Source organism: Ranitomeya variabilis, chromosome 1 (genome assembly GCF_051348905.1).
Source record: "Ranitomeya variabilis isolate aRanVar5 chromosome 1, aRanVar5.hap1, whole genome shotgun sequence".
Lineage (NCBI taxonomy): Eukaryota > Metazoa > Chordata > Amphibia > Anura > Dendrobatidae > Ranitomeya > Ranitomeya variabilis.
The window spans coordinates 704,741,086-704,768,996 of record NC_135232.1 but is presented as its reverse complement, the minus strand read 5'-3'; the positions used below and the strand labels follow the sequence as shown (position 1 = coordinate 704,768,996).

At 46.3% G+C, this 27,911-nt stretch overlaps 1 protein-coding gene across 2 annotated transcripts in view; it reads left to right on the top strand.

The window, feature by feature from the left end:
* Positions 1 to 23,488, top strand: part of DMAC2L (distal membrane arm assembly component 2 like) — a 43,304-nt gene extending 19,816 nt beyond the window's left edge. For both annotated transcript variants that reach the window (XM_077267339.1, XM_077267338.1), the window contains exons 3-5: positions 21,269 to 21,477; positions 22,110 to 22,281; positions 22,569 to 23,488. In XM_077267339.1, the coding sequence (XP_077123454.1) occupies positions 21,269 to 21,477; positions 22,110 to 22,281; positions 22,569 to 22,683 (496 nt within the window). In that variant the 3' untranslated portion in view covers positions 22,684 to 23,488. The remainder of the gene's footprint in view (positions 1 to 21,268; positions 21,478 to 22,109; positions 22,282 to 22,568) is intronic.
* Positions 23,489 to 27,911: the final 4,423 nt, after the last annotated feature.

The following is a 27,911-nucleotide window of genomic DNA, read 5'->3' as shown; positions in this document are numbered from 1 at the left end:
GGGTATATCAATCAAGACCCCCCCCCCCCCAATATATCTCAAAGTGGCACATTGCCAGGTGAAAAAACTCCAAAACGATATTCTACACTAAAGAAAAAGGAGTATATATTACACCAACACAAGTTCAAAATAAACTTATTTTATTAAACATACATTTTAATGACCTATAAAACGCTACAATGAGCAAAAGGAGGAAGAAACAGCAACTGATACAAAAGGAGGAGCACTACTCCATTATAAGACTTGGGGGAGCATATGCATGTGTGTAACATAAAGCCCCAGAGCAGGTGATGAACAGACTAGATGTAAAATACACTCTAAGTAATATACCAGAGTCAGCACATATGTGCTATAACCACCCCGTTCTAAAGGCACACAGAGAGTATGTAAAGCATATATAAAAATAGCATTAATGCTCACCCATAGTAAGCCCGGAGAGTGCATTGGTCCTCCCTATAACCCCTGACGCGCGTTTCGCGTGATGGCTTTCTCAAAGGGGATATCCCCTTTATATCCCCTTTGAGAAAGCCATCACGCGAAATGCGCGTCAGGGGTTATAGGTAGGACCAATGCACTCTCCGGACTTACTATGGGTGAGCATTAATGCTATTTTTATATATGCTTTACATACTCTGTGTGCCTTTAGAACGGGGTGGTTATAGCACATATGTGCTGACTCTGGTATATTACTTAGGCCGGCCTCACACTGGGCGTAAGACAATACGCCACGTATTATACGTCCGTACTACGGCCGTAATACGGAGAAATGTTCCCAAAATATTGATCCGTAGTCAGGGTGTGTCAGCGTATTTTGCGCATGGCATCCTCCGTATGTAATCCGTATGGCATCCGTACTGCGAGATTTTCGCGCAGGCTTGCAAAACCGACATCTAATGGATTTATGTGCTCAAATGTTCGGGAAAACATATATACAGTATATATATATATATATATATATGTGTCATTGAGACACATATATATATATATTCTGTATTTAGATTTCATTCAGCGCGATATGTGTTAAAAGTCGGTAATTCAATTGCCGGCTTTTCATTTCTCCTGCACAAACCCGACATGATATGAGACATTGTTTACATACAGTAAACCATCTCATATCCCCTTTTTTTTTGCATATTCCACACTACTAATGTTAGTAGTGTGTACGTGCAAAATTTCAGCGCTGTAGCTGCTAAAATAAAGGGTTAAATGGCAGAAAAAATTGGCGTGGGCTCCCGCGCAATTTTCTCCGCCAGAATGGTAAAGCCAGTGACTGAGGGCAGATATTTATAGCCAGGAGAGGGTCCATGGTTATTGGCCCCCCCGTGGCTAAAAACATCTGCCCCCAGCCACCCCAGAAAAGGCACATCTGGAAGATGCGCCTATTCTGGCACTTGGCCACTCTCTTCCCACTCCCTGTAGCGGTGGGATATGGGGTAATGAAGGGTTAATGCCACCTTGCTATTGGAAGGTGACATTAAGCCAGATTAATGATGGAGAGGCGTCAATTATGACACCTATCCATTATTAATCCAATTGTTGGAAAGGGTTAAAAAACACACACACACATGATTTAAAAGTATTTTAATGAAATAAACACAGCGGTTGTTGTAATAATTTATTGTTCTCTCAATCCATCAGGAACACCCTCGCTTGGAAAAATAATAAACGCACAAGATACATACCTTCTGGTGAACCGTCTCGTCCCACGAAGTAATCCATCTGAAGGGGTTAACTAATATTACAGGCAGGAGCCCTGCTAAATGCAGCTGTGCTCCGTGCTTGTAATTCCCCAGCGAATGAATGAAATGTAGGTCATTGACCTACATTTCCTTCAGTCGCGGTGATGCGCCCCCTGGTGGATGTCCTCATATGACCTGGAGCGTGGGAAAAAGTTCCCAGGCTGCAGTTCATGAGAACATCCACCAGAGGGCGCATCACCGCAACTCAATGTAAGTATAGATCACTGCTTTCCTTTCAGCACCCGGGATTACAGGCACGAGCAAGTGGTTTATCGCAGCTCTGCCTGTAATATTAGTTAACCCCTTCAGATGGATTACTTCGTGGGACGTGACGGTTCAGCTGAGGGTATGTATCTTGTGCGTTTATTATTTTTCCAAGCGAAGGTGTTCCTGATGGATTGCGAGAGCAATAAATTATTACAACAACCGCTGTGTTTATTTCATTAAAATACTTTTCAATCATGTGTGTGTGTTTTTTAACCCTTTCCAACAATTGGATTAATAATGGATAGGTGTCATAATTGACACCTCTCCATCATTAATCTGGCTTAATGTCACCTTCCAATAGCAAGGTGGCATTAACCCTTCATTACCCCATATCCCACCGCTACAGGGAGTGGGAAGAGAGTGGCCAAGTGCCAGAATAGGCGCATCTTCCAGATGTGCCTTTTCTGGGGTGGCTGGGGGCAGATGTTTGTAGCCGGGGGGGCCAATAACCATGGACCCTCTCCTGGCTATTAATATCTGCCCTCGGTCACTGGCTTTACCATTCTGGCGGAGAAAATTGCGCGGGAGCCCACGCCAATTTTTTCCGCCATTTAACCCTTTATTTCAGCAGCTACAGCGCTGAAATTTTGCACATACACACTACTAACATTAGTAGTGTGGAATATGCAAAAAAAAGGGGATATGAGATGGTTTACTGTATGTAAACCATGTCTCATATCCTGTCGGGTTTGTGCAGGAGAAATGAAAAGCCGGCAATTGAATTACCGACTTTTCACTAACACCGCTGCGTATTTCTCGCAAGTCACACTGCTGGTCAGTGTGGAATCCGTATTTTTCTCGCCCCCATAGACTTTCATTGGCGATTTTTTTTTGCGCAATACGGTGACAAACGCAGCATGCTGCGATTTTGTACGGCCGTAGAAAGCCGTATAATACTGAACCGTAATATACGGCTAATAGGAGCAGCCCCATTGAGAATAATTGTGCCGTTTATTTTGCGAGTTTTACGGACGTAGTTTATGCGCTCATACGTCCGTAAAACTCGCTAGTGTGAGGCCGGCCTTAGAGTGTATTTTACATCTAGTCCGTTCATCACCTGCTCTGGGGCTTTATGTTACACACATGCATATGTTCCCCCAAGTCTTATAATGGAGTAGTGCTCCTCCTTTTGTATCAGTTGCTGTTTCTTCATCCTTTTGCTCATTGTAGCGTTTTATATGTCATTAAAATGTATGTTTAATAAAATAAGTTTATTTTGAACTTTTGTGTTGGTGTAATATATACTCCTTTTTCTTTAGTGTAGAATTTATGGCATATAATCAGGTGCCAGGAATTTCTACACCACCAGTAAGGGCATATTCCTGCATTCTCAGATTAAAGGGAGTCTGGAGTGATTGCCAGCTTAGTAAATCAGGTCTAGCCTAAATGCCATTAAATTAGAGGGGTTGTACTAAGACAATAAGTTATTCCCTACCGATAGGATAAAGAATAACTTATTGATTGCTGGGACCCCATCAAGGTAAGCACTGTACTAAACAGTCTCAGAGAGTGAATGGAGCGGAGGTGCCCCTGTGTGACCTATGCAGAGCCACATTTTCAGGATTAGTGCAGACCCCAGCATAAAATAGGGGATAACTTATTAATTTGGTACAATCTTTTTAATATCCACCGTACTTGCAGATTTCAGCAAGACGGAACAGCCATCTTGTGTGTATGAGGGTTCCTTTTTTACTCTTCCCTGTTGAATTCCAACACCCAATCCACTTGTTTCCATAAGAGATAAAAAGCTAACATGCACACTTAGCTGAAGTGAGCATGCATGTGTTAGGAGGGTCAGGAGACAGAACATTATAAGCACCTTTTAGACTTTAGTGCTCTGGGGGATAAAAGCTGTAAGTCAGAGCTAAAGTTGAATCTTCTGGTTCTGTTCCTAGTAGAAGAAACAGCGTAGTGGCAGAGTCGGTGTACGATGGACAAAATGGTGCCCGAAAAACCCATGTGGGCCTTGTGGTCTATCATTTAGCACGAATAAAAACCCTGTTTACAGCACCACAGTTCTAGCATTAGCTTTTCTGCATTTAAAGGGCTGTCTCATCTTATTAAATGGGTTCATTTGCAAAGTGCTTGTAAAAGCAAACCACTTTCAGGTTTACTTCTTACTAAATCCTCTCCATCCTCCTACAGAGAGATTCTTTAATTCCATGGTTTATAGCTTGTTGCCTATGTTATCAGCCACTTCTGCAGCCTTTGAAACATGTCCAGTCTTCTAGGCAAGGAGCGTGCACTAGCAAGCCCTGCTCTGAAGCTCCTGTGATAACTTGATCTTTTTACCCTCAGTGCCCTTGTGCTGCAGAGTCAAATCTACCTCAGCTACCAGCACTGGAGATGGCTCGGACATCGGCCCAGTGGCTTAGCTGTACTGCTGGTCTAAACCATCAATCATCAGGACCAAACTGCCGCTTAGCAAGTAAAAGGATTGTGGAGCGGTGCGCTCCTGAAGATGGGATCCCTATACAGCCCCTTTAATTAACATTTCTAGGAAGTGTAATGCATTATCTGCTGCTGGTGCAGCATGACACGGGTGTTTCTCCCTTCACCCATGACAGCACACACCCATGACAGCACACCTGAGAGAGGGATCTGCCCAGAAAGGACAGGAAACCTACTGAAATAAAAGGGCGGTACCTCTCCCCCGCATCAGTTGGTTTCCTGTCCTTGATGGGAACGGTCATACTGAAACTTGGGTGAAAGTTTATTTTGTTTTACTTACTCCTGTCCCGGTACTGGAAGAGCAGGCGGTATGCCTGAGGGCCGGCCTGAGGGAGATGGAAGTGCCGTCTATAGGTCCAGATGGAGCCTTGGTGCACGAGGAGGCTTTGGCACTTCATGTCTGGATCTGTAGCGCCGCTCTCCATCCTCCATCTTCCTGCTCGCAGACTACGTGGTGAGGTGCCCTTCTGGGGGCGCACTCCATAGATGTCACGGTCAAGGCATGCTGGAATCAGGCTTGCCCGAGTGACGACGAAGGTGGCATGCCGGAAGCAAGATGGCGGCGCCCTGGGCGAGAATAACGGCCGGGACGTGTGGGGACTGCGCCTCCTGGCTGAGATGGTGTAGAGGAGCGTTTTCGGGAGGAGAGGAGGCGGGACAGAGAAAAGCGCTGTGGATCCCCTTTAAAGGGAACCTGTCACCACGTTTTTGGAAGATGGGATAAAAATAGCGTTAAATAGCGGCAGAGGTAGGCGTTACATTAGTGTGTTTGTTATGCGTTTATTACCCACCTAAGTTGCCGAAATACCTTTGCAAAGTCTCCGTTTTCGCCTGTCAATCAGGCTGGTCTGGTCAAAAGGGCGTGTTGTCTTCCCCCAGATTTTGCGTAGTTTTCCGTTGGTGGCGTAGTGGTGTGCGCATGCCCAAGGTCCCGAATCCTCTGCCAGGGGATTTAAAAGAGCGCGCTGTTCGTTATTTCATTGGTGATCGGTGGGCGCGGCCATCTTCCTTTGGCCGCGCGTGCGCAGAAGCGGCGCTCTGCTGGCCGCGGCTTCAGGAAAATGGCCGCGGGATGCCGCGCGTGCGCTGATGGATATCGCGGCGGCCATTTTCCTGAAGCCGCGGCCAGCAGAGCGCCGCTTCAGCGCACGCGCGGCCAAAGGAAGATGGCCACGCCCACCGATCACCAATGAAATAACGAACAGCGCGCTCTTTTAAATCCCCTGGCAGAGGATTCGGGACCTTGGGCATGCGCACACCACTACGCCACCAACGGAAAACTACGCAAAATCTGGGGGAAGACAACACGCCCTTTTGACCAGACCAGCCTGATTGACAGGCGAAAACGGAGACTTTGCAAAGGTATTTCGGCAACTTAGGTGGGTAATAAACGCATAACAAACACACTAATGTAACGCCTACCTCTGCCCCTATTTAACGCTATTTTTATCCCATCTTCCAAAAACGTGGTGACAGGTTCCCTTTAAAAAGGGAAGGGAATACCCACACAATAGCGCTTATGTCAAGCTCACTCCATTTTGGAGGATTTGAGAAGACAACAGCAGCAGCATCTACTACTACCATTCCCAGCTCACCAGCGTGGGCATAGTAAAGGGAGCAGCCACTCAAGTGGCGGGAACTGCAGCCATCATAGTAAAAGGAGTGGAAGGTTGCGGAACTCCTCAGTATCCAGGAGGGTTGTACCCCTGAACAGCCTCCAAATCCGGTACCCTTATAGTGACAGCGGGCAGCGAGTGATCTTCATGAATGTCACCATTTTTAATAGGGCCATTTTCTTGCTTAAATCACTAGGAGCCCAGGAGAGCTAGAACAAAGAAGAAAAATAGAGATTGTGCCCTATGTAAGATTCTTCCCCCCCCCCCCCCCCCCCAGCAGTGCACTGGCAGAAGAGTCTCTGTTCAGACTGCATCCAGAAAACTGCCATGGATGAGACCCCAGACTTTGCCGCAAGCCTTAGTCCATGATCAAGGCTGAGGTGGAGGGTTCCCTAAAGACCCTGTTAAAGAAGGGAAAGAGAGCCAAGGAGGTCTTTACTGAGTAACGATTCTGAGGGCGAATGTCGCAGTGAGTCCTACGTCCTCCACGAACAGTGATATAGGGGGAAGACCATGCTTTGCAGCTGAGAATTCGGATAGACTAGTCAGAGCCGTTAGGTCGACAATGGGCCTGAAAGAGGAAAAAAAATCTAGGTCCCTGAAGAATGTAATTTTCAGAGGGTTGGAAGAGAGAAAAAATAGTGCACATTTCCAGTTAATAGCAAAATACAGCTCATAAATAAAGAATGGAAAAAAATCAGGATTGCGCTCATCCTCACAGAGGATATACCCCTTGGAGGAAAAGGACTCTGAGATCTGGGATAAAGTCCTTAAAATTGACGGGGCAGTGGCTAAATCATCAAAGAGGTCGGCTCTGCCCTTTGAGGATTCCAGGGATGCTTACGGATCTGCTAGACAAAAAAAAACAGATGGTTGTCTTAAGCACACCTGGGAGGCAGCTGCAGGTGGTCTGAATCCAGCAATAGCTAGAACCTTTACTGCCTGCTCCTTTATGATTTTATTGCAACAAATAGGGGAGCAGCTTGAGGACAAGAACCACCAAGCGTGAAAATTCTGGCCAATATGCCCCTGTTACATGGATTGCAGCTTTTCTTGCGGACACGTCGGCAAAGTTTGTGAGGCTAGCGGCTAGGTCAGCAGGCCTATCAAATGTGGCCAGATGGGCCCTATGGCTAAAGGGCTGTTCTGGGGATTTGCAATCTAAAAAAAGACTACTCCATACCATGCGATGGACAGTTTCCTTTTGGAAAAAGACGGTGACAAAAATAAGGGCTTTCCCAGATTGCCTACTGATGCTAGGAAATCTCTTTGAGGGAAAAAATTTAATATGGAACATTCTTCGGGAGAAAGAAGGAAGTTCAAGGGCAGAAAGGAGTCCGGTTTTATGTTTAGTGAGCCTTCTACATCTTCCAAAAAGCCCTCCCAATGATGACGGTTTCTCCTGCCTGGGTGAACATTTCCCCCAGTCGTTGGGCCTTGAGTATTGTGAAGGAGCATCTGAAGATAAGACTTTGTCCATCTGCCACGTCAAAAGTTCATAGTGACACCCCACAGGAGGTCACCGGAAGAACCTCTTGCCCTAGAAGCAGAGATTGTGGGACTCTTGGGGAAAACCAGATTTTATGTGAGATGCCAGAGGAAGAAAAGGGAAGGGCATTTTACTTCCTCCTCCCCCCACCTTTTGATTAAAAAAAAAAAAAAAATACTTATGGTTTCTTCAGAGCTGTTATCAATCTAAAGTAACACAAATAGGTAGATTGAAAATCGTTCCTTCAAGATGGAATTGGTGAACGCAGCTATAAAGCTGTTACATCACAACTGTTTCATGGCACTCATCGATTTGAAGGATACGTGTTCCCACATCTCAATCCATCCAGACCATCAAAAGTACCGTATTTGAGGGCAGCCCTGTATGTCCAGGGACAGGGAAAATATTACCAATACAGAGTTCTTCCATTCGGGCTGTTAGTGCCTCCGATGATTTTCACCAAGGTAATATCAGAGGTGACAGCCTACTTTCATACTCGGAACACTGTTATCGTCCCTTAACTGGATGACTTCCTTATAGTGGGAAGGTTAGAAGGCCACTGTGCAAAACAGCTAAAAGATGTAAGAATGGTCCTAGAGGAGCTCGGTTGGATAGTGAACTCCCTCAAGTCAATACTAAAACTATAAAAGATACAGTCCTTCCTAGGCCTGGTTCTGAACTCCAAGCGCCAAATCTGTCCTTTACCAGAGGACAAAATAGTGAACCTGGCCCTGTCAGCAATAGATCATCCAAGAATGACCCTAAAGAAAGCAATGTACCCTGACATCTTGCATTTCGGCAGTAAGATGGGCCCAATTCCATACGAATACCCAAAATTAAAGGCCAAAACAATAGTTTGGTAAACTTCCTAAAATAGATACATCCAGAGAAAAGGGGAAGTACAAGACCAAAAGTAAAATTAAGATATTTTATTCAAAATAGGTTAAAATTAAGGATTAACAGTATACATAAGGGAATCAAATCAAGGCAGAGTGAGCTCCAAGCAATCCACAAAATAAATAGTCCTCAAGATAGCCACATATAAAGTCAAAAGAACAATATGCCTCAAGTAGGTCAAAGTATTTAGTGGTTCTTAGACATAAAAGACAGGTGCAACAGCAAGCTCTGGATTGTTAAAATGTATCACAGAAAAAGGGTCCATATGGTGCTAAAGTGCAAGTGCATGACATGTGAACATATCCAGGTGCATAATGTCTGAAGGAGAATGTCTCACAGAGACTAGAGAATGCTTATACTAAGGTACATGTGCATGACTGTTTAAGTCAATCTGAGTACATCATGGTCCTATTCAATACCATAGTCAAAAATATAAAGGCGGTGACACCATGCTGTCTTTTACCTGCATTGTGGAAGTTGCTAGGAGGAGAAAACCCTGACGCGCGTTTCGCTTGTCGCTCCTTTCTGGGGTCGTGGTAGTCAGTGGGACATTTTGTATGCCCAGAGGTCGTTAAGAGACATTTAGGCTACGTTCACACTTGCGTACCGGGGCTTTGCGGTTCCTCCCTGAAGCTCCGCCCACTTCCGCACTTCTTCCGTTTAGGTCCGCCTACTTCTGCATGTGTCCTGCGTACCTATCTTTAACATTGGGTACACAGGACATGCAGATGTGTCATTTTGACGCGCCCGACCGCATGGGTACGGAACTTGTTGCGTGCCCGTGAGGTCGACTGGCGCATCAAAACTACGCATCTGCATACATTCGCATGTCCTGCGTACCCAATGTTAAAGATAGGTACGCAAGACGCATGCAGAAGTAGGCGGACCTAAACGGAAGAAGTGCGGAAGTGGGCAGAGTTTCAGGGAGAAAGTACGCAGCCGTCTGCAAAGCCCCGATACACTAGTGTGAACGTAGCCTTAGAGGAGAGTTAGATCTTTCTTCAACAGTTAGAAATTCCCTTTCTTGGTGGGTAGACAGGGAAAACTTGTTATCAGGGGTCCAGTGCAGGACATACTTACAACAGATGCGAGCAACTCCGGATGGGAAGCACACCTGAGGAATCACACAGTTCAGGGGACATGGTCTTCTCTAGAGAGAAGCAAGGGATCAACCCTGAAAAAGTTATAGGCCTTGGAAAGAGCTCGAAGAGACTTTCTTCCCTTCCTCTTGGGTCGCCATGTCTGGGTCATGTCGGACAACCGGGTGACTGTGGCCACCAAGAGGGAACAAGGTCCCATACCCTGATGATGGCAGCAGGCAAACTACTCCAGCAAAAGAACCACACCTGTTGTCCCTTACGGCACTTCACATAAGGGGAGTAGAGAATACAAAGGCAGACTTCCTGAGCCACGAAAGACTGAAACAGGGAGAATGGTCTTTAAATTCCCAGATTTTTCAGCAGATAGTTTGTGAATTGGGGCAGCCGACGATAATAAAATAATACTATTTGCCAATTTACAGAACAGGAAGGTGAGGAATTTCTATTTGCTAGACCCAAGTGCAAACCTGTTTGCGGTAGATGCCCCTTAGATTCCCTAGAACTTCGGGATTGCCTATGTCTTCCCTCCAATAGCAATGATTCCAACAGTCGTGAGGAAGATCAGGCGAGGGTGATTCTCATTGATCCATTCTGGCCAAAAAGACCATGGTTTTCAATCTTAAGGTTAACGTCTTTGTCAGATCTGTGGATCCTGCCGGAAATCTTGGACCTTCTCACACAGGGGCTAGTATAGGGCTTACATCTAGCAGCATGGACTTTGAGAGACAGAAGGGTTAGTCTCCACCCTATTAAAAACTAGAAAGCCAATAACATCAAAAATTTACTGCAGGACATAGAAGACATTTCTGGAATTTTCAGGGCAACCTCTAGGGGATAAGGCTCCAGTAGGATCCATTCTAAAGTTCCTGCAGTCAGGACTGGATCTGGGTTTAGTAGCTAATACCCTCAAAGTGCATGTCTTGGCCTTAGGGTACCGTCACACAGTACCATTTACATCGCTACGACGGCACGATTCGTGACGTCGTAGCATCGTATGATTATCGCTCCAGCGTCGTAGACTGCGGTCACACGTTGCAATCACGGCGCTGGAGCGATGCCGAAGTCCCCGGGTAACCAGGGTAAACATCGGGTTACTAAGCGCAGGGCCGCGCTTAGTAACCCGATGTTTACCGTGGTTACCAGCGTAAAAGTAAAAAAAAAACAAACCGTACATGCTCACCATCTGATGTCCGTCAGGTCCCTTGCCGTCTGCTTCCTGCTCTGACTGAGCCGCCGTACAGTGAGAGCAGAGTGCAGCAGTGACGTCACCGCTGTGATCTGCTCTCACTTTCCGGCCGGCAGACAGTCAGAGCGGGAAGCGGACGGCAAGGGACCTGACGGACATCAGATGGTGAGCATGTACGTTTTTTTTTTTTTTAACTTTTACGCTGGTAACCACGGTAAACATCGGGTTACTAAGCGCGGCCCTGTGCTTAGTTACCCGATGTTTACCCTGGTTACAAGCGAACACATCGCTGGATCGCTGTCACACACAACGATCCAGCGATGTCAGCGGGTGATCAAGCGACGAAAGAAAGTTCCATACGATCTGCTACGACGTACGATTCTCAGCAGGGTCCGTGATCGCTGCTGCGTGTCAGACACTGCGATATCGTATGGATATCGCTAGAACGTCACGAATCGTACCGTCGTAGCGATCAAAATGGCACTGTGTGACGGTACCCTTAGGCGCATTATATAACTTTAATCTGGTGACAAATAGATGGGATCTAAATCTGGTACTAGAGGCACTAACTAAAGAATCATTCAAGTCCCAACGGGATTTTTCTGCCAAATTCCTTACGCTTAAGACGATTATATTAATGGCTCTAACATCGGCACACAGGGTGAGCAATATACAGGCCCTGACTGTATGTCCTACCTATGTGCAGATATATGAAAATAGGGTTGTACTAAGACCTGACCTGGCTTTCCTTCCCAAAGTGGCTCTTAAGTTACATAGGAGCAAAGAAATTATTTAGCCCTCCTTTTGTGATAACCCTAGGAATCCAGGAGAGGAAAGATTCCATAGGTTAGATGTGAGGAGGTTGCTGTTAGAATATATATCCATGACCAGTCAGTGGAGGAAACACCAGTCCCTGTTTATAGCCTTTCAGGGTATCAGAAAGGGATATGGGGTATCCAAGGGTACCATTGCCAGATGGATTAGGGAGGCCATTGGTTTATCTTGCACTGCTAGTGGTGCTCCGGTTCCTGAAGGCATCAAGGCTCACTCCACCAGAGCCGTGGCAACCTCCTGGGCAGAAAGAGCGGAGGTATCAATTGATCAGATTTGTAAGGCCGCTACCTGGTCCTCATCATCTACCTTCTTTAAGCACTACAAACTGAATCTGACCTCCTCTGCTGACTTAACCTTTGATAAAAGGGTGCTGCAAGCGGTGGTTCCTCATTAAAGGCTAGGTTCACATTTGCGGTTGAGTCCGCAGCGTTTCGTACGCAACCGCAAAAACATGGCTAAACGCATGCAAACACATAACGTTGTTTTTTATCCACATCAACTTACGCATGACTGATTTTAAAAAAAAATTGCAACGTTTGCACGCGTTTTTGCATGCGTTCTTGTCGTTTATACACATACGTTTATGAAGAAAAATTTCAAGAATTTCCTTGACACAAGCCACGCCCACTGGGTGTGGCTCATGGGATTTCTGTATATAGACCCTTGTGCAAACGCAAGCGAACGCATGTCCTTGCGTTCCTATGCTTTCCCATAGACTGTAATGTAACTGTTGTTTTGACGCACTCCTTCCGCAAGGGTCTGTATGCATATGACGGCAGAAATTTGACGCCAAAAAAATTCTAACATGGTGCGTCAGCCGCGCCCAGCCACACACCGCGAAAATACGCATGCGTGGGCGAACGCATGGACCTGCGTCTACAATGTTAAAGATATGAAATCAAGACGCATGCGGATGTATGCATCAGAAACGCAGCAGACACAACCGCAAATGTGAAACCAGCCTAAGTTGTTTTAATTCTCCAAAAAGCTCTCAGGAGTGCTGTCATGGGTGAAGGGAAAATGCCAAATTTAGTTACCGGTTTTTCTGGAACACATGACAGCACCCATATATTCCCCCTTTTTTCACCTTATGGGTGTGCACTATAGTTTGGGTGTTTTTATAATGCGGTGTTGGTTATGTGTATAAATTAACCTGGAGGTCCACTCATGCTCTGTAACCCAACTGATGCCGGGAAGAGGTACCACCCTTTTATTTCAGTAGGTTTGATGGAATAGAAGATGGAATAGTTAGGGGCAGAAAGCATTTGTGGCGTTTGTTTTGTCCCGCTGATGCATGGAGGCAGATGGCAGCTTGTCATCACTGTAATATACACAAGGTCTAGATGAGTGCTGTGATAAAGCCTCAGTAACCGCCTGTTCTCCAGGCCCGATATGGAGCACGTGGCCGGATACAGTACAAGGATTGCGGCAGCGGCTCAGGCATAGGTTACGCCTGCTATCTTTTATTTGGAGTCACTCAGCTCTGGAGACAGCTGTACCTGCTCTGTGTCTTCAGTGCAATAAGACACCGGGGGAGATGGGGGGGCTCTTATCTGGAGCGCACAGGTAATCAAATCTGAGGCTTATTCAGACTAAGTCTATAATCACTAAATTTAATCCGGGATACAGAGCAACAGCAGATAAACACCGTTCCAGCTGAGAGCACACCTGGTAATTAGAAATATAGAGGATTATCTATGGGCATGCATCGCGGGAGCACCCTGCACCTAATCCTCAGGAACATGTAGGTGACCTGCACCTTAGGCCTCATGCAGACGAGCGAATAAACAAGATGGGTGATATTCGGGACAGGTATCTGTACAGGTGCTATTCAAATCTCCTCTTGGTCTGACTGTACATGAAAACATAATTGCAGCATGTGCTAAGGTCCGATGTAAGGACCAGAATTGTGCATGTAAACAGCACTTGTCCAATACAAGTCAGTCATGTCTGCGAATATGGAGGTGACCAACCCGAGCCTTTTCACGCTCGTCTGCATCCAGCTTTAGTTTTACTCCAAAATTGGGATATCATAGAATCATAGAATGGTAGAGTTGGAAGGGACCTCCTGGGTCATCTGGTCCAACCCCCTGCTCAAAGCAGGATTGACTAAATCATCCCAGACAGATGTCTGTCCAGCCTCTGTTTGAAGGAGAACTCGCCACCTCTCGTGGCAGCCTGTTCCACTCATTGATCACCCTGTCAAAAAGTTTTTTCTAATATCTAATCTGTGTCTCCTCCCATTCAGTTTCATCCCATTGCTTCTAGTCTTTCCTTGTGCAAATGAGAATAGAGATCATCCTCCTACAATGTGACAGCCCTTGAGATATTTGTAGACAGCTATTAAGTCTCCTCTCTGTCTTCTTTTTTGCAAGCTAAACATTCCGAAATCCTGTAACCGTTCCTCATAGGACATGGTTTGCAGACCGGTCACCATTCTGGTCGCTCTTCTCTGAACTTGCTCCAGTTTGATGATGTATTTTTTAAAATGTGGTGCCCAAAACTGGACACAGTATTCCAGATAAGGTCTGACCAAAGAGGAGTAGAGGGCAATAATGACTTCGCATGATCTAGACTGTACGATTCTGTTAATACAACCCAGAATTGCATTTGCCTTTTTTGCTGCTGCATCACACTGTTGACTCATGTTCAGTTTATGATCTATTAGTACACCCAAGTCTTTTTCACATGTGCTGTTGCTTAGCCCTATTCCTCCCATTCTGTATATGCTTTTTTCATTTTTATTGCCCAGATGTAGTACTTTGCATTTTTCCTTGTTACTTGTTCCTTGTTAAAGACCATTCTGTTAGTTGCTGCCCATTGCTCCAGTTTTTTGGGATATGTGTCAGGAAAGTTTACACCAAATAAGCCATAGGCCACTACTAATATGTACCACTAACCAGATGTGAACTGACCCATAGGCTACGTTCACGCAATGCGTCTTGGTGCATTGACACCTCTTCATTATTAACCAGGCTTAATGTCACCTTACAATAGCAAGGTGACATTAACCCCTTATTACCCCATATGCCAATGCTACAGGGCAGTGGGAAGAGAGACTAAGTGCCGGAATATGCACATCTTACAGATGTGCCTTTTCTAGGGTGGCTGGGGGCAGATGTTTAGCTAGGATGTGGCCAATAACCATGGTCCCTCTCTAGGCTATTAATATCTGCCCTCACTCACTGACTTTCCCTCTCTGGCGGAGAAAATTGCACGGGAGCCCACGCCAGTTTTTTCCATGAATTAATCCTTTAATTTAACACCTACAGCTCCAAAATTTTATACACACACACTACTAACATTATTAGGGAGGGATATATAAAAATCTAATGGATATGCAATGGTTTACTGTATGTAAACCATGTCTCATATCCTGTCGGGTTATGCAATGATTTTACAGAACCCGACAATTGAACTACCGGCTACTCTGCTATCTAGCTCTGTATGAAATATAAATAAATATATTTTCACGAATATTTGAGGCCATGGATCCATTATATATCCATTTTGCAAGCTGGCGAGAAAATCTAGCCATACGGATGTCACACGGAAGCTTGGATACGAGAAAATCGCATGCTTGTGTAGCGCCCCCACCGCCGCAGGGCCAAAGGGTACCCGGTCCCGGGCCTCTGAGTCTCTGCTCTGGGGTTGTCACGGTGGCTAGGCCCGGTCCGTGACCCTGCTGAGGGGCGTTACAGTGAAAGATATGATGGTGGTGGTGATGCCGTAGTGGTGCGGTGCGATAAATAACGAGGACACCAGGTTGCAGTCTCTTTACCTCTTTACTGAAGATCTCTGGGTCCTCAATCCGGAATACGGTTCACCAGGCTGCGTAAGTCTGGCCGGTCCAATGGCACCTCCAGAGTTCTCTTAGCAGGTGGAAATCTGTGCCTTCCTTCTAGCGCTATGTGTTGCGGTCCTTCCCTGCTGTGCTTACAGAAAGTCCCCACAACTGTTGTGTCTGTTTCTTAAGTTCCCTCACAACTCGATTAGATGATGTTCTGCTAATCCTCCGTCCCTCCCTGGTGTTCTGGTTGGACGGCACCCGTTTGACGGGTAGGCTCGGAGCTCTTCCGGGACCCTAGAGTCGCCCCTCTCCACAGGTTGCCCCCCAAGACTGCATAGGTGATTTAAGTTAGACAGCCCGCCTTAGACTGACTGCCCTGCCGCTGTTTAGAGTATTGCTTGAAGCTGGATGTTGAAATACTCTCTCGGCGTTCCGGCCACCGGTAGTGCGCCTCAGTAGGGTGTTGCTTCGGTCTTACAGCACGACCCCTACTGGTATTCTCCTATTGCTTGATCTCGTTTCTCACTCAGCACAATCTATCTCGCCTCTAGTCCTTCCTTGGGCACCGCCGCTATTTTGAGCAGGCACGGTCCCGTCACGTTCGTCCAAGTTGCCAAGCCTCTGTCAGGATCCCACCCCTGACAGAGACCCTACTGTATCTTCCCCCACAACACCCTCTGCCACAAGGTGTTGCCTGGTTCCAACCCAGTCAGCTTTCTGATCTAACTTCCTGCCTGACCCCCAGTTTACCCACTATGGTGGGGAGTGGCCTAGTGAATAGAACCCTTAGCTCCCCCCGGAGGCCCGACTGTGAAATGTATTGGTGTCTGTGATACCTGATCAGATGAACTCCTTCAGTGCCATCAGACGCACCATAGCTCCCCATAGTGGCGGAGCCACAGTACTGCAACGACCAGGACTCTGGGGCGCTGCACTCCCCCCTGGTTAACCCCTTCACCCCCGTAGCTTTTTCCGTTTTCGTTTTTCGCTCCCCTCCTTCCCAGAGCCATAACTTTTTTATTTTTCCGTCAATTTGGCCATGTGAGGGCTTATTTTTTGCGGGACGAGTTGTACTTTTGAACGACATCATTGGTTTTACCATGTCGTGTACTAGAAAACGGGAAAAAAATTCCAAGTGCAGTGAAATTGCAAAAAAAGTGCAATCCCACACTTGTTTTTTGCTTGCCTATTTTGCTAGGTTCACTAAATGCTAAAACTGACCTGCCATTATGATTCTCCAGGTCAGTACGAGTTCATAGACACCTAACATGACTAGGTTATTTTTCACCTAAGTGGTGAAAAAAAATTCCAAACTTTGCAAAAAACAAAACAAAACAAAATTGCGCCATTTTCCGATACTCGTAGCGTCTCCATTTTTCGTGATCTGGGGTCAGGTGAGGGCTTATTTTTTGCGTGCCGAGCTGGCATTTTAATGATTAATGATAGCATTTTGGTGCAGATACGTTCTTTTGATCGCCCGTTATTGTATTTTAATGCAATGTCGTGGCGACCAAAAAAACATAAATCTGGCGTTTCGATTTTTTTTCTCATTACGCCGTTTAGCGATCAGGTTAATGCTTTTTTTTTATTGATAGATCGGGCGATTCTGAACGCGGCGATACCAAATATGTGTAGGTTGGGGTTTTTTTTTTTATTTATTTTTATTTATTTTGATTGGGGCAAAAGGGGGGTGATTTAAACTTTTATATTTTTTTTATTTTTTTCACATTTTTTTTTACTCTTTTTTTTTACTTTTGCCATGCTTCTATAGCCTCCATGGGAGGCTAGAAGCAGGCACAACGCGATCGGCTCTGCTATGCAGCAGCGATCATAAGATCGCTGCTACACAGCAGAAATGCCGGTGTGCTGTGACCGCCGACCACAGGGTGGCGCTCACAGCCACCGGCGATCAGTAACCATAGAGGTCTCCAGGACCTCTATGGTTACAATGTACAAGCATCGCCGACCCCCGATCATGTGACGGGGGTCGGCGATGCGCTCATATCCGGCCGCACGGCCGGATGCGGTAGTTAAATGCCGCTGTCTGCGTTTGACAGCGGCATTTAACTAGTTAATAGCGGCGGGTGATCGCGATTTCACCCGCCGCTATTGCGCGCACATGTCAGCTGTAAAAAACAGCTGACATGTCGCGACTTTGATGTGCGCTCACCGCCGGAGCGCACATCAAAGCAGGGGACCCGACATCTGACGTACTATAACGTCAGATGTCGGGAAGGGGTTAAACACAGTACTCCGGGACTGAGAAGAAAACAACAATACAGGTTAGCAAAAAGACATACAATTTTGTTGAGTGCAATAACAATAAGTATACTTGAACAGAGCTTCCCTTTGTGGGAGGTGAGGACACTTGAACGTTACAAACATGGCTAGATATCATAGCAACATGCTATAAATAACTTTCTTTTACCCAACCAGGTATTCTACTAAGTGCAAAATTGTTTGAACAATAATTTAACATTGCCTTTAAGGACATACACTCTGAATCCACTAAAGACCTTCTTATAATCACATTATAAGGCAATTTAACTTTTTCATTCTCCTACTTTAAATCTGCAGGACCGCCTGTCCTAACGGCACCAGACCTTCTGCCTCTCCTTTCTATTACAGGACCGCCCTGTTCAGCCCGGGCCTACTGCCTTTTCAACTACTATACACAGTATAGAGCATAACATTACTTTCAGTTTAAGAGTACTGAGCCGCTCCTAGGAGGACTCAGGGTTCACCTTCTATCCTCATCGTCTATCGACATTATCAGCATTTCTTTACAATTAACTAGTCGAATACATATAACTTTCTCATGTAAACATTATCATCGCTTTCTTTCATCAAACATTATTGCCACCTGTCTTAAAGCAATATCACCATTTAAGTGCAACAAATGAACATCCCCTTTAAGAAGGGACCAAGTCTCTATGAGGTAGCATATCTTCTCAAGCTACCAGTCCATACTCGGCAAAGGTTCCAGTGTGGTATCTTCACAAAGAGTCCTTTTTGAAGTAAAACCAGTAGGAAGCACCTTTAATAAGGTGCAAACTATTTACAAAAAGTTTGTATCATGCACTGTTCATGATTGCGGCAGTTCTGGAAACTTGTGCAAAACTTAGAAGAACAAACAAAACAAAGGGAATCCCTTTAAAAGTTAACCCTGGACGGGTTTTAGCAGCAACATAATAGAACAGTAACTTTTTACATTCATAAGGCATTCATGCTTACTCATTTTTCGGCAGAGAAGGTGGTTTCCTTCCGGGCCTCACCAGACCAACGGGTCGTGCTGCCGATCCAGGAAGCGGTTCCGGTCCCAGCAATGACAGGATCCCTCGTAGCGATGCTCTTTTCACTGATGATCCGGCACGCCCCCAAGGTACATGGTGGGTCCGGGTTCCCCGCTGCTCCGCAGGGACAGGTTCCATTGCCTTTTCGGCAGGAGGTTCATCTTCGGATGTTTCAGCGGCGGCCTGGAGCGCGACACACCACTGGACGCCCCGCGCCATCCAGCCAGCTTCGCCTGTGGCCCTCCTCCACCTGGTGTAGGTTACAGCGTCACCGGGCTCCAGGTCGCGAGCGAACCTTCTTCCGCAGGGCTCTACCTCCTCCCGGTCTACGCGGACTTGTAGCGGCTCCCCGATCTCCTGTATAACCCCGCTTCCATGTCGGGGGTTAAAGGACACCACCACACCCCAGTGTGACGTCGGGATTTCTTCCACGCTGGTCAGGTCAATCCGGGCTGCAGGCTGGGGCCGGTTCCGCCACGCTGTCGTCAGGCGCCGCAGGTGTTCGGCCTCCGGCAGAAGTTTCATGCCCTGCGCCCGCAGCGTACCTTCAGCCGCGGCCGGGTTGAGAGGAGCAGGGGACACCGGAGACAAACGGACCTCCGTGGGCTGGCCCAGCCGAGCGAGCACGCGGGCATCGGCCTCCAAGCGGCGTGCTATCTGGCGGGCCTCGGCTGCAGCTACACACTCCTCAGACGGTGGCAAGGGGGGTCGGCCCATCGGTAGCTCCGTGAGGGTCAGTCCCCGCAACGTTGGCGCATCTGGGGCTGTGTCAGGTGGCGCCGCCTTAGGCTGGATCAGGTCAGTCCCACGCGGTGTTCCCGGCGTCGCCATCTTTTCTCCTTCTCCAGTGTCCTCTTCCCGCGGTCTCTTTCGTGGGTGGCCCCGTCTCCATGGTCTCCACCCTCCAAACAGGATCAGGAGGCGGACCTCAGCTGTTGATGGACACGTCCTCAGGACACAGAAATATTTAGACTGGGCGACCATTGTTGTTCGCGCTCTCCAGCTTGCCTACGCCCACTCCACGCCCCTCTTCTTCTCCTGCGCTCTCCTCAGCGCTATAATGGCGGCGGATTTTGGCGGTAAATGGCGCAGCACAGTCTTTGCAATAAAGTACAGTCCAAGCACAACAAATCACAGTTCCAAGGCACACATGACCTGATTCTTCAGGCTTAAGTAGATCCTGTTCGTGACGCCAACTTGTAGCGCCCCCACCGCCGCAGGGCCAAAGGGTACCCGGTCCTGGGCCTCTGAGTCTCTGCTCTGGGGTTGTCACGGTGGCTAGGCCCGGTCCGTGACCCTGCTGAGGGGCGTTACAGTGAAAGATATGATGGATGATGGTGGTGGTGATGCCGTAGTGGTGCGGTGCGATAAATAACGAGGACACCAGGTTGCAGTCTCTTTACCTCTTTACTGAAGATCTCTGGGTCCTCAATCCGGAATACGGTTCACCAGGCTGCGTAAGTCTGGCCGGTCCAATGGCACCTCCAGAGTTCTCTTAGCAGGTGGAAATCTGTGCCTTCCTTCTAGCGCTATGTGTTGCGGTCCTTCCCTGCTGTGCTTACAGAAAGTCCCCACAACTGTTGTGTCTGTTTCTTAAGTTCCCTCACAACTCGATTAGATGATGTTCTGCTAATCCTCCGTCCCTCCCTGGTGTTCTGGTTGGGACGGCACCCGTTTGACGGGTAGGCTCGGAGCTCTTCCGGGACCCTAGAGTCGCCCCTCTCCACAGGTTGCCCCCCAAGACTGCATAGGTGATTTAAGTTAGACAGCCCGCCTTAGACTGACTGCCCTGCCGCTGTTTAGAGTATTGCTTGAAGCTGGATGTTGAAATACTCTCTCGGCGTTCCGGCCACCGGTAGTGCGCCTCAGTAGGATGTTGCTTCGGTCTTACAGCACGACCCCTACTGGTATTCTCCTATTGCTTGATCTCGTTTCTCACTCAGCACAATCTATCTCGCCTCTAGTCCTTCCTTGGGCACCGCCGCTATCCTGAGCAGGCACGGTCCCGTTGCGTTCGTCCAAGTTGCCAAGCCTCTGTCAGGATCCCACCCCTGACAGAGACCCTACTGTATCTTCCCCCACAACACCCTCTGCCACAAGGTGTTGCCCGGTTCCAACCCAGTCAGCTTTCTGATCTAACTTCCTGCCTGACCCCCAGTTTACCCACTATGGTGGGGAGTGGCCTAGTGAATAGAACCCTTAGCTCCCCCCGGAGGCCCGACTGTAAAATGTATTGGTGTCTGTGATACCTGATCAGATGAACTCCTTCAGTGCCATCAGACGCACCATAGCTCCCCATAGTGGCGGAGCCACAGTACTGCAACGACCAGGACTCTGGGGCGCTGCACTTGCACTGCACACGGATGACATACGGATCACTGTTCAGGTAACATTTCTGCAATTCTCGTCCGTGTAGAACGGACCGATTTTTTTTTTATTTATTTATTTTGCTTGTTTTGTTTTTCTTTTAAATACGTTGTGTGTGACTCCAGCCTTACTCTTTATCTAGGATACAGTATATTAGTTACCTTAGGGTAAATGACCCCAGTGCGGAGTGATCACCCTTAAGTCGAGTTGGTGACGGTCACACAATGTTTTCTCATCAGGGTTGATTACGAGCGTATAAAGGAAGCCGGACCTGACCGCGCGGCATCGGAGTGGCTTTTACGCTGTGGCGCTAAAGTACGTTATAAGGGATTTGAGAAGTGGCAGCAGGATTATAACGGACTGCCAACCGGACCACTGGGACAATACAAGATTCAGGGCATCGATGCCACCGACTCCTGCATCATGTACAAGGGGTTTGACTACTTAGGTGAGGACATGGATTTAATAATTTTTTTTTAAATAACCAAACATGGCCAGATTATTGATAAAGATATATAGGTGTCTCACCAAATGGGATGGTGGCACTATTTGAACCAATATTCTGCTGCAATCAGTGCGATACGTTGACCATATTGGCAGCCATTCTATTAGCCATGGGGAACTGTTTAGGTCACCTGGTCATAGAAGCAGAATACTGTATATGTATGATGACACCACCCTCTGTCCATATCATATTTATGGGATAAACTAGTCAAAGCAGAGACGTGGTGAAGATTTTGGACACTTTGGGTGACTCTTATTTTCCTTAAATGTATGCTCGTTGTCATGTTCGATTATTTTTAGGTTCATTCAGATGTCAGTGATTTTTCTCATGTGCCAAAATAAATGACAGATTTTCATCTATCTTTGATGGAGGTGTCCGAATGAGACCTTACACATTTTAATTTTTTTTCTCCCCCTGAGCTCCTGTGTGCAAACTTATGACCACATCAAAGTTTAGCTCAACTTTGTTGTTGCCAGAAATCCACACCGAGGACCTCAGGGGAAAAAAAATGTATTCTCAGCCGACCTATAAATGGCGTATCTTGCGGTCAGAACCTTTATAATTGTTCCTTTCAGATGGTCTGGAGCATCTTGAGGAGGTAAAACTATGTAAGTGTATATACATCGAGGATGCTTGTCTGGAGAGAATAAGTAACACCGAGAACCTACAAAAGAGCCTGAAAAGACTGGAGATCATCACCTGCGGCAATGTGAGCGACAGAGGTGTCATATCGCTCCACTCCTTGAGGTGGGTTACTAGTATGGCTGGCCGGAGGATCTATAATGTCCTTTATACGTAGATTACAGTGAGATTTCTTTATGCAATGTGAACTAGAGTAAGGTGATTCTTTCGCCTTTCGCACGGGAATTATTCACATATTTCGGAAACCAGCAGCGTTTTTTTTTTTTTCTAATCCTGACTACGCCTTATTCATACTAAAAATCTACATAATGTAATTTAGGAGCTGAGATAACAAGGGGGAGGATATAATTTCTATGTAAATTCATTAAATTACCATGATCTCTGATTTCCAGGAATTTGCAGTATTTGTATCTGTGCGATTTGCCAGCGATCAAGCAAAAAGACCTGACGGTAGAGCTCCTGCAGAAATCCAACGCATCACTGCACATCAAATTGAATCTGGTGTAAGAGTTTTCAGGGTGTGGGGTTTTTTTTTTCTCTTCCCCATTTTTCTTCTTCAGTGCCTTTAACGCTTGTACTTATGACTTTGCTGTTGTAGGATTTTTTTTTTATTGTAAGGGGCCACACTGTCATATTTGTTATGTCTGGCGACCTAGTGGAAATGTCATAACACCCCTATATTTTATTTGCATTGTATATAGGGTCAATTATAGGCTTCCCACAGAGCCTTGTTCTAATTATTGCCCTCTCCTGGACAGGCAGACACATAGATTAAAGGGATTTTGCAGCTTGTTTGTCTCCTCCCATTTAATATGTCTGTTCCTGAATCACTTCTTCCACCCTCCTACTGTGCGGGGACCTACAACACAACCTCAGGCCTCATTCACATGTCTGTATTTAAACACGTAGGTGAAAAAATGGTATCTGTGTCATCAGTGTATCTGTTTTTACCATCAGTGTTTTTAAAGAAATAAATTACCAAGCTTCTCCTATACTTTGCAATGTTAAACGCAGATGCATTCTGTGTGCTGTGGTTTTCAAGGACCCTTTATTTATAGTCTCCTTTATTATGTACATTGGCGTCCCTTATTACACAGTGCCCTCTCTTGTTATATACAGCTCCGTCCCTTACATATCGGATTATATAGCGCCCCCCGTTTATTACATACCATCTTCTCTTGTTAGATAAATATTGCAATGACGGCTGATGCAGCATGGGAAAGCCTCTTTTCTAATTGAGGAGCTGATGGACTGGTCGTCTGGTCACCGGCTGCTCATCAGCAGTCATTTTATATCTAACGAGAGGTGACTATGTAATAAAAGAGGGCGCTGTGAATAACAAAAATACACTACGTAAGGGACAGCATTGTACATAACAGCAGAGAAAGCTATATAATAAGGAACGGCACCATATATGTAATGACACTGATAGTGTCACTGTGGAAAGCCTGGATGGTGCAAGCAGGGGGACCGAGAGTAAGGAGCAGGGCACGCAGTGCGCACAGGACCTGACACTAAGGCACACAATATGCACAGGACCTGAGACTAGACAGTCACGTGATCGCAGAGGAGCGGAGCCACCGCACAAGGACTAGTAATAAGCGTGGAGCACGGGGCAGAGAACAATAACGTAGTCAGTGGGGAGCTGGGGGTTAAAAGCCAGACGAGAGCGAGGTACCAGGGACAAAACAGACGAGTAAACCGAGACGAGCCAAGGGGTCAGAGAACCAGGAAGGACAGATCAGTACAGAGTAGAAAACAGAAGCAGAAGTTAAGGGACCGAACCGGGTCATACACAACAAAACTCACGCACAGCGGCACAACGATTACAGATGATTAACCTGGGTCAGCAACCACAAACCGAAGTATCACCGACACCTGACCCGGGAACCACCAGCATTAAATAGCTGCCCTAGAACCAGAGAGAGGCAACTCGCGTTAGCCCTGACCTAACCAGGAGAGAGGCTGGATCATCCCGTCCATATTCATGACCATATATAACTAGAGAGGATGGTACGTAATAAGGGATGGTCAGAAATTAAGGAGGAATTCACCGAGGAAATTTGTAAATATTTTTTTAAACTTAGTTTTTAATTAAGCCATATAAACAGCTCCATTTAAGAACCAGTAGACTATTAAACAGTACAAAAAAAAAGGTCACAGACCTACGCGTTTCAACGGAGTGTCTTAGGCTACTTTCACACTAGCGTCGTGCACTGCACGTCGCTATGCGTCGTTTTGTAAAAAAAACGCATCTTGCAAAAGTGCTTGCAGGATGCGTTTTTTTCTCCATTGACTTGCATTAGCGACACATTGCTACACGTCGCAACCGTCGTGCGACTGTTGCGTCGGACCGTCGCCACCAAAAAATGTTGCTTGTAACGTTTTTTTGGTGCGTCGTGTCTGCCATTTCCGACCGCGCATGCGCGGCTGGAACTCCGCCCCCTCCTCCCCGCACCTCACAATGGGGCAGCAGATGCGTTGAAAAACAGCATCCGCTGCCCCCGTTGTGCGGCGCTTCCACAGTATGCGTTGGTGCGCATAAAACGTCGCATTGCGACGTGCAGTGCACGACGCTAATGTGAAAGTAGCCTTAATCGTGGTCTGTTTGCTGTCTGACAAACAGGCATTTTATGTTAGTAAAAATCAAATATTAATAATCTTTATTTTTATATAGTGCTAACATATTCTGCAGCGCTTTACAGTTTGCACACATTATCATCACTGTCCCCGATGGGGCTCATGTTGTGAATTCGGTTTGTGGGCTCCCCCGGTGGTCTGTTATGGTAGTGTCTCTTATGTGCCTTCCTCCATCTCTGATTACCTGTCGCCACCCTCTTGGGGAGTTTCCTATTTAAGGCTGCTTGGCTGTTAGTCACATGCCGGCCATCAATGTGCTAGTAGCATTCTGTTGCATTCACCTGCCTCAAGTTCCAGTTCAGCTAAGTTGAATTTTGTTTCTTGTTTTGCTATTTTTGTCCAGCTATCTGCAATGTGACTCTTCAGTGCTGGAAGCTCTTGTGGACAGAAAATTACTACTCCAGTGGCATGAGTTGTCACTGGAGTTTAAAGTATTTTCTGGATGGTGTTTTTGAATAGTGATTTTTAGGTCGACCGTGAAGTAACACTTTCCTGTCCTTCTGCTATCTAGTAAGCGGACCTCACTGTGCTAAATCTGCTGTTCATCCTACGTATGTCATTTCCTCTGAACTCACCGTCAATATCTGTGGGGGTCTACTATCATCTTTTGGGGTTCCTCACTGGAGGTAAGGCAGGCCTGTATATTCCTCTTATAGGGGTAGTTAGATCTCCGGCTGGCGCGTGGTGTCTAGGGCATCGTAGGCACATCCCCCGGCTACTGTAAGTGTTGGGTCAGGTTCAGGTCACGGTCGACCTTAGTTTCCATCACCCGAGAGCTAGTCCGTTTTGTATTCTTTTTCCCATGGTCATTGGGGTAACCATAACAGTTTGGCCGGCCTATAAAAGATCTATGTGTTAAAATATGCACTAAAGTAGGAAGGAGAAGAAAAGGTTTTTTTTTTTTTTTTTTTTTTTCTGTGTTTGAAAGTGCACCTTAGTTTGATCATTTGTATTCCTTGCTTAAACTGCAGTCTTCAGACTTTTTTTTCTCTCCTCTCCTCTTAACCTCTGAATGCTTGGGTTACACCCATTTGAAACATGGATCCACAGAGTTTAGTTGCAGGTTTGAATAACCTTGCGACAAAAGTACAGAACCTACAAGAGTTTGTTATACGTGCTCCAATGTCTGAACCTAAGATTCCTCTGCCTGAATACTTTACCGGAGACAGATCCCGGTTTTTGAGTTTCAGAGAAAATTGCAAATTGTTTTTGTCTCTGAGATCTCACTCTGCTGGTGATCAGACTCAACAAGTTAAAATTGTTATCTCTCTACTGCGCGGCGACCCACAAAGTTGGGCATTTGCATTATCGCCAGGGGATCCTGCGTTGTTAAATGTAGATGCGTTTTTTCAGGCTTTGGGGTTGCTTTATGAAGAACCTAATTTGGAGATTTTGGCTGAGAAAGCCTTGATAGCTCTTTCCCAAGGGCAAGATGAAGCTGAGATATACTGCCAGAAATTCCGTAAATGGTCGGTGCTTACTAAATGGAATGAGTGCGCTTTAGCAGCTAATTTCAGAGAAGGTCTCTCTGATGCCGTGAAGGATGTCATGGTGGGGTTCCCTGTGCCTACAGGTCTGAATGATGCCATGAAATTGGCTATCCAGATTGATCGGCGTTTGCGGGAGCGCAAATCTGTGCACCATATGGCGGGGTCTTCTGAGGAAGAATCTGTGCACCATATGGCGGTATCTTCTGAGCAAAAACCTGTGCACCATATGGCGGTGTCTTCTGAGCAAAGACCTGTGCACCATTTGGCGGTGACCTCTGAAAAGGCATTGGAGCATATGCAATGCGATCGTGTTTTGTCTAGAGGCGAACGTCAAAATTACAGGCGCAAAAATGGATTGTGCTTCTACTGTGGAGATCCAGCTCATGTTATATCAGCATGCTCTAAACGTATAAATAAGGTTGATAAAAAGGTTGATAAATCTTTTTCTACAGGTACCTTGCAGTCAAAATTTCTTTTGTCCGTGACATTGATTTGTACCTTATCATCTGTGACTGTGAATGCTTATGTGGATTCTGGCGCCGCTCTGAGTCTCATGGATTGGTCCTTTGCCAAGCGTTGTGGGTTTGATTTGGAGCCGTTGGAAGTTTCTATTCCCCTGAAGGGTATTGATTCTACACCTTTGGCTAGCAATAAACCACAATATTGGACACAAGTGACTATGCGTCTTACCCCAGACCATCAGGAGATTATTCGTTTCCTTGTATTATATAACCTACATGATGTCTTAGTGCTTGGATTACCATGGTTACAGATTCATAATCCCGTCTTGGACTGGAAATCTATGTCTGTGTTGAGCTGGGGATGTCGGGGTATTCATGGGGATGCACCTTTGGTTCCTATTTCTTCATCTACTCCCTCTGAGATCCCAGCATTTCTGTCAGATTTTTATGATGTCTTTCAAGAGCCTAAAGTTGATTCTCTCCCTCCCCACAGAGAGTGTGACTGCGCTATTGAATTGATCCCCGGTAGTAAGTTTCCTAAGGGTCGCTTGTTTAATTTGTCTGTACCTGAACATACTGCTATGCGGGAGTATATCAGAGAATCCTTGGAAAAGGGTCATATTCGCCCCTCGTTGTCTCCACTAGGGGCAGGATTTTTCTTTGTAGGTAAAAAGGATGGTTCATTGAGACCTTGTATCGACTATCGACTTTTGAATAAGATTACAGTTAAATACCAGTACCCGTTACCTTTACTTACTGATCTGTTTGCTCGTATAAAGGGGGCTAAGTGGTTCACTAAGATCGATCTACGTGGTGCGTATAATTTGGTGCGGATTAAGCAGGGGGATGAGTGGAAGACCGCATTTAATACGCCTGAAGGCCATTTTGAGTATTTGGTAATGCCTTTCGGTCTCGCAAATGCCCCTTCCGTTTTTCAGTCCTTTATGCACGATATTTTCCGTGAATATCTGGATAAGTTTATGATTGTGTATTTGGATGATATTCTTGTTTTTTCGGAGGACTGGGAATCTCACGTTCAACAGGTCAGGAGAGTTTTTCAGGTTTTGCGAGCTAATTCTCTTTTTGTAAAGGGCTCAAAGTGTAGTTTTGGAGTTCAGAGAATTTCCTTTTTGGGATATATTTT